This window comes from Aegilops tauschii, chromosome 6, assembly GCF_002575655.3.
Source record: "Aegilops tauschii subsp. strangulata cultivar AL8/78 chromosome 6, Aet v6.0, whole genome shotgun sequence".
Classification (NCBI taxonomy): domain Eukaryota; kingdom Viridiplantae; phylum Streptophyta; class Magnoliopsida; order Poales; family Poaceae; genus Aegilops; species Aegilops tauschii.
Genome location: NC_053040.3, coordinates 234,565,460 through 234,573,051, shown reverse-complemented (window position 1 = coordinate 234,573,051; position 7,592 = coordinate 234,565,460). Strand labels below are relative to the sequence as shown.

Here is a 7,592-nt window from a genome sequence, read left to right as displayed (position 1 = left end):
AAGATTGTCTATGGAATTTACTTGACCACGAAGAAGGTTGCACATTACTTCTCAGATCATTCGATTACAGTCGTCAGCGACGCCCCGTTGTCAGAAATTTCGAACAACAGAGATGCAACTGGTCGAGTGGCAAAATGGGCGATTGAACTCCTTCCGTTGGATATCAAGTTGAGGCAAAGAAAGCAATCAAATCCCAAGCAATAGCAGATTTCCTCGCCGAGTGGATCGAGCAACAACAACCGATTCAAATTCACTCGGAACATTGGACCATGTTGTTTGATGGATCCAAGATGCTAAATGGTTCTCGTGCTGGGGTAGTCCTGGTATCCTCGCGAGGTGACAAACTCAGTTACGTTCCCCAGATCCACTTTGATTCCTCCAACAATGAAGCCGAATATGAGGCACTTCTGTATGGGTTGCGTATGGCTATTTCACTCGGCGTCCGTCGCCTAATGGTTTACGGCGACCCAGATTTAGTGGTCAATCAAGTGATGAAGGAGTGGGACATCAGGAGCCCAGCTGTGACTGGCTATTGCAATGCAATGAGAAAGTTAGAAAAGAAGTTTGAAGGGCTAGAGCTCCACCATATTCCCCGACTGAATAACCAAGCAGCTGATGACCTGGCAAATATAGATTCCAAGTGGGAGCCCATTCCCAGCAATGTGTTCTTGGAGCATCTTCACACACCATCAGTTCAAGAGGATCCCTTCACAGAAGAGCCCCTGCAGCCTAAGAGTTCTACTGATCCGACTGAAGTTGAAATCCCAGCCGTAGTCGACTTAATCATGGAGGTTTTGGTCATCATTCCTGATTGGACAGTGCCATATATCGCATACATTCTCAAGAAAGAGCTTCCAGAAGATGAAGATGAGGCACGTCAGATTGTCCGTTGATCCAAAGCCTTCACCATAATAGGTGAACATCTTTTCGGGGAGAGTGTTACTGGAGTTGCTCAGCGGTGCATCACGCCAGAAGAAGGTCGAATGATTCTCAATGACATCCACTCGGGGACCTGTGGTCACCATGCGTCCTCTAGGACCATTGTGGCCAAAGCATACCGAGCGGGATTCTATTGGCTGCGAGCAAATGAAATGGCAAAGGACATAGTCGACAAATGTGAGGGTTGTCAGTTCTACTCCAACATGTCTCACAAGCCTGCATCAGCTCTGAAGACCATTCCACTCGTCTGACCCTTTGCTATTTGGGGGTTGGATATGGTTGGACCTTTGAGGACTGGCAGAAGTGGCTTCACCCAGTTGCTCGTTGCAGTCGACAGGTTCACTAAATGGATTGAAGCCAAACCCATCAAAAACCTCGACTCGAGTACCGCCGTCAGCTTCATCAGAGAGTTAATATTCAGATATGGGGTCCCACACAACATCATCACGGAGAACGGTTCAAACTTTGATTCAGATGAGTTCAGGGCTTTCTGTGCTTCCCAAGGCACTCGGGTCAACTATGCTTCAGTCGCTCACCCGCAGTCGAATGGACAAGCAGAAAGAGCAAATGGTTTGATCCTCCAAGGGTTGAAGCCCAGGTTGATGCGTGACCTCAAGCATGCGGCAGGTGCCTAGGTAGATGAGTTACCATCAGTACTGTGGGGTCTAAGAACAACACCGAATTGGTCGACTGGTCGGACTCCCTTCTTCATGGTCTATGGAGCTGAAGCTGTGCCGCCGTCTGATTTACTCCACAATGCCCCGCGAATAGAACTTTTCTCAGAAGCCGAAGCAGAAGAAGCCCGGAAAGATGCTGTTGATCTTCTGGAAGAGGAAAGAGAGATGGCCCTGATCAGGTCGACCATTTATCAGCAAGACCTCCATCGATTCCACGCTAGAAACATGAGAGGTCGAGCATTTCAGGAAGGAGACCTCGTTCTCTGAGTGGATCAGCAACAGCCTCACAAGCTTGCTCCCACTTGGGAAGGCCCCTTCATCGTCACCAAGGTGTTCCACAATGGATCGTACCATCTGTACGATGTGGAACACAAGAAAGACGAGCCACGAGCTTGGAATGCGGAGCTGCTCCGCCATTTTTGTACTTAAACGACTGATGAGATGTAATAAGAAGTACCTTTCAGTTTGTTTATCAAAGACACGGTTTTACAGTCTACTAAATGCTTGTTGTTACTTATACATGTGTTCAAAATCCACCAGTGGGTGGCTTAGCTGCGAATCCGATTCGCCTAAGTTTCAAAAACAAATTCCAAGTGAAGAGCAAACCTCTCACCCGGAGACTTAGCCGCGAACCTGATTCGCCTAAGTTTGAAAAAATGCCACCGAGTGATGAGCAATCCTCTCACTCGGGGGATTAGTTGCAGTCCCGTACTCGCCTAAGTTTGAAAAAATCCCACCGAGTGATGAGCAAGCCTCTCACTCGGGGGCTTAGCTGCAGTCCCCTACTCGCCGAAGTTGAAAAAATCCCACCGAGTGAAGAGCAACCATCTCACTCGGGGGCTTAGCTGCAGTTCCGTACTCGCCTAAGTTTGAAAAAAAAACCACCGAGTGAAGAGCAACCCTCTCACTCGGGGGCTTAGCTACAGTTCCGTACTCGCCTAAGTTTGAAAAAATCCCACCGAGTGATGAGCAAACCTCTCACTCGGGGGCTTAGCTACGGTCTCGTACTCGCCTAAATTGAAAAAATCCCACCGGGTGAAGAGCAACCCTCTCACTCGGGGGCTTAGCTGCAGTTCCGTACTCGCCTAAGTTTGAAAAAAAAACCACCAAGTGAAGAGCAACCCTCTCACTCGGGGGCTTAGCTGCAGTTCCGTACTCGCCTAAGTTTGAAAAAATCCCACTGAGTGAAGAGCAACCCTCTCACTCGGGGGCTTAGCTGCAGTTCCGTACTCGCCTAAGTTTGAAAAAATCCCACCGAGTGAAGAGCAACCCTCTCACTCGGGGGCTTAGCTGCAGTTCCGTACTTGCCGAAGTTTGAAAAAATCCTACCGAGTGAAGAGCAACCCTCTCACTCGGGGGCTTAGCTGCAGTTCCGTACTCACCTAAGTTAAAACACGCTCCGAGTGAAGAGCGATTCTCTCGCTCGGGGACTTGGCCACACGCTCCATCCTGATCCGCAAGGACGACGAGGTGTAGGTCGACTGCGACCTTCTCCTCAGAGCTATGCCACAAGTACAATGTACGCTCCATCGTGATCCGCAAGGACGACGCGGTGCAGGTCGTCTGCGACCTTCTCCTCAGAGCTGCGCCACAAGTACAATGTGTGCTCCATCATGCTCCGCAAGGACGACAAGGTGCAGGTCGTCTGCGACCTTCTCCACAGAGCTGTGCCACAAATACAACATGCACTCCATCCCGATCTGCAAGAACGACGAGGTGCAGGTCGTCCGCGACCCTCTCCTCAGAATTGCATCACAAGTACAACAGTCTGTTCCGAGTGAAGATACAAGTTCCACTCGGAAACAAAGGCAAACATATTCAAGGAAAAACCAAGTTCAGATAAATCCCACGAGGTTCCAGAACGCAGATTAAAGTACTCGGGCATCAGGCCCGAAGGAGTTTAACGGTTACAAAACCACTCGGCATACCGAGGCAAATTTAATCGGATCATAAAAGTTTGTTTACTCCCTAGGAGGAGGGCTAGCAGGCTCGACGAATTTGTCCAGGTTGATTCCATCTGCAATGTGAGTAGCAGCAACAATAAGGGTCTCCATAAAGGACTGGAAGTCGAGCTTCTTGGTGTTGGCAACCTTGATCGCTGCAAGCTTCTCTTCCTTGGCTTCTTTGCAGTGGACGCGAACCAGAGACAGAGCCACGTCAGCGCCACAGCGAGCAGACGACTTCTTCCATTCCTGCACTTGACCAGGGATCTCGTTAAGTCGAGTCATCAGAGACTCGAGATCATTCTAGAATGTCTCCCTTGGCCAGAGTGCAGTATCAATCCGTGACACCGCCACTTTCAGTCGTCCAAGATAGTCCATGGCGCTAGAAAGGCGAGACTCAAGTCGGAGCACGTTCATGGCAGCTTCATCCTTAATGGGGGAGTTGATGGGGTCCAAGCTCGTTTCAATTAACCCAGTCTCTTCCTCGAAGTTCTGGCAAAACTCTGCACACACATATGAACGGTGAATCGATAGATGTAGGACGAATCGACAAAAACAAATCAGTCGGAAAGGGAAAATAACTTCAAGCATAAGGAACAATTTCTTGTCGAGTCCTCCCAGATAAACCTCCAGCTCATTCCTCCTTTGAGTGAGATCACCAACTTTGTCGGTCAGAGCTCCCTTGTCCTTCTTCAGTCGTGTCACCTCCTTGTTAGCTTCGTCAAGAGCAGTCTTTAGCTTGGCATTTTCTTCTTCGAACTTCCCGACTGAAGCCAGCTTCTTGTCGGCAAGTGTAGTTTTCTGTTGCCCGTTTTCTGCGCTGAGGCAAGATCAAGGTCCTTCTGATCCAGAGCCTGCTTCATTTTTTCTGAAAGAAATAATGCTCGGTTCAGAAGGAGGAAATAACACTCGGTTCAAAAGAGAATCGGTCGACAAGTTTTCCATACCAGCAGCATCATCCTTAGCCTTCTGCAAGTTCTCCTTGGCCAACTCCAGATCAAGATTGAGCTGGATCTGCTTCTGCTCCAAGTGATGAGGACATCAATATAATTATTACACCCACAGGCCCTGCTGCTATACATACTGGACCAATTACTAGAGCTCGCGCACGCCAATTAAATTACCAGGTACTTTCGTTTCTTGCTAATGATTCTAATGTTCATGAGAATATGATGCTGCCTAAATTGGATACATTTGTTTTGCTTACAAATGAAGGGCCTAGCTTTGAGAAGGATGAACATTGGAGCAAGAACAAGCATGGAGATGATGGCATGCGCATGGGGAACAAGAACGGAGTTACAAGTGATGATTTCAGGACGTTGAAGCCACCATAATGCGTGCATGAAGCCTTGGACGAAATATACAAGATGCTACTTCATAACTTTCGTCCAGAGGCTATTCTAGGTGCTGCGTCACCTTATTATTGGGCCAGGCCCATGTAATTTCGAAATACATAAGTATAGGCTGTTTTTAGAGTCCGTATGTGTGGGGAAACAAGAGATAGGGTTGGTTTCGGACCCCTTCCTCAAGGGCCACGAAATTCCCCCCTCTTCCTCCATATATACAGCCCTTAGGGCGTCGTTTAGACTTTGGGTTTTGTTTAGATTAAAAGTTCGCCATAGCTGCAACTTCGCGTACTTCGTTTGTGTTCAGCGACCAGACAAAGGCGTCACAGAACCCCACCTTGATCAATAAAGCTTTCATCTTATATTCGCAATATCCAGATTGCAATCTCAGTTTCTTGCCTGTTCTTCGTTTGCTCGCAGGAAACAGACCCTCGTGGTCAGGTTGATCGTGCTCCGGCGTGGTCGATAACCTCTCGGAGTTGGTTTAGCGATTGCTAAGGCGCGACGTCCTCGCACGTTCGTAGTCGGATCGTCAAAGTCGACTTCCATCAAAGCGATATTCATCATCTCATCGAAAGACGGGACACCTTTGCCTCTATCACCAAGTCAGCAAACTGGGCTCCAAGTTCACAAGATTTCTGTGGTCAGAGGACAGTCAGTCGACAGAAACAAATTTTTGTTGCTTCCGAGCAATAAAGTTAGTTCTAAGACTACTGCCGAATCAAACATTCAACAGTAATCTCGGGGACTACACCCAGTGGGTGTACTCAGCGTGCCCCCACTGGTCCAGGTTCCACTCGACATGGTCCGCCCAGACCGAGTGGAAGAATGAAAAAAAGAAGAAGGAGAAGCAACAATTATTCTCAGACCACAACCGACTGCCCGCAGTCGACCGTGATCTCGGGGACTACACCCAGTGGGTGCACTCAGCGTGCCCCCACTGGTCCAGATTTCACTCGACCAGACCTGTCTAAGACCGAATGGAAGAACTGAAAAGAGACATTTTTATCAAGACCCCCACCGAGTCACACATTCGACGACGGCCTCAGGGACTACACCCAGTGGGTGCACTCTGCGTTCCCCCACTAGTTCAAAGATACAATCGACACAACCTAGTTGACTCAAGTGGAAAAACTACTCAGCGAAAATTGAAACACCGAGTGGGTGTACAGATGCAAAGTGCAGACTGACAAATAGATGCACAATAAAGGTTTCCAGGTAGCATATCCTAACAGAACAAGCGTCAAGCTGGAAGATCAGCCAGAAATCAGCTAACCTGGACATTGGCATGGAGTGCTGAGCTGGCGTCATAGGCAGCCTGACTGGCCCACGCACCGCTTTCATCTACTCCATCATAAGGCCTGCCTGGCGTATGGCTTCCTTGGCAGCGCTCACTTGGTCCTCTGGGCATGATGGGCGGTGAAAAGTGGAGACGGTGGATTAGCCGCAGCAGCTTGAGAATCTGAGGGATGGAGTTGCACAGATGAAACAGGGGCCTGCGCAATCGATGCTGAAGGATGTGCACTCGACAATGGAATCACAAAAGTAACAGAACCTCGGTTGAGGTCTCTGATACGTCTCCAACATATCTATAATTTTTGATTGCTCCATGCTATATTATCTTCTGTTTTGGACATTATTGGGCTTTATTATTCACTTCTATATTATTTTTGGGACTAACCTATTAACCGGAGGCCTAGCCCAGAATTGCTGTTTTTTTGCCTATTTCAGAGTTTTGCAGAAAAAGAATATCAAACGGAGTCCAAACGGAATGAAACCTTCGGGAACTTGATTTTTGGAACGAACAAGATCCAGGAGACTTGGACCCTACGTCAAGAAACAAAGGAGGAGGCCACGAGGTAGGGGCGCGCCTACCCCCCAGGGCGCGCCCTCCACCTCGTGGGCCCCCTGTTGCTCCACCAACGTACTCCTTCCTCCTATATATACCTACGTACCCCAAACGATCAGATACGGAGCCAAAAACCTAATTCCACCGCCGCAACCTTCTGTACCCACGAGATCCCATCTTGGGGCCTGTTCCGGAGCTCCACCGGAAGGGGCATCGATCACGGAGGGCTTCTACATCATCACCATAGCCCCTCCGATGAAGTGTGAGTAGTTTACCTCAGACCTTCGGGTCCATAGTTATTAGCTAGATGGCTTCTTCTCTCTTTTTGGATCTCAATACAATGTTCTCCCCCTCTCTCGTGGGGATCTATTCGATGTAATCTTCTTTTGCGGTGTGTTTGTTGAGACCGATGAATTGTGGGTTTATGATCAAGTTTATCTATGAACAACATTTGAATCTTCTCTGAAGTCTTTTATGTATGATTGGTTATCTTTGCAAGTCTCTTCAAATTATCAGTTTGGTTTGGCCTACTAGATTGATCTTTCTTGCAATGGGAGAAGTGCTTAGCTTTGGGTTCAATCTTGCGGTGTCCTTTCCCAGTGATAGTAGGGGCAGCAAGGCACGTGTTGTATTGTTGCCATCGAGGATAACAAGATGGTTTTTTATCATATTGCATGAATTTATCCCTCTACATCATGTCATCTTGCTTAAGGCGTTACTCTGTTTTTATGAACTTAATACTCTAGATGCATGCTGGATAGCGGTCGATGAGTGGAGTAATAGTAGTAGATGCAGGCAGGAGTCGGTTTACTTGTCTCGGACGTGATGCCTATATACA

General features: G+C 48.2%; 1 protein-coding gene across 1 annotated transcript; it reads left to right on the top strand.

Annotated features, from left to right (window-relative positions):
* Positions 1 to 452: 452 nt before the first annotated feature.
* LOC109755368 (uncharacterized) lies at positions 453 to 893 on the top strand. Its single transcript, XM_020314279.1, has one exon. The coding sequence runs from the start codon at positions 453 to 455 to the stop codon at positions 891 to 893; it is 441 nt and encodes a 146-aa protein (XP_020169868.1).
* Positions 894 to 7,592: the final 6,699 nt, after the last annotated feature.

Bases quoted from the DNA above. Each gene is read 5' to 3' on its own strand.
- LOC109755368 (XM_020314279.1), top strand. From the start codon at position 453: ATGGTTTACGGCGACCCAGATTTAGTGGTCAATCAAGTGATGAAGGAG.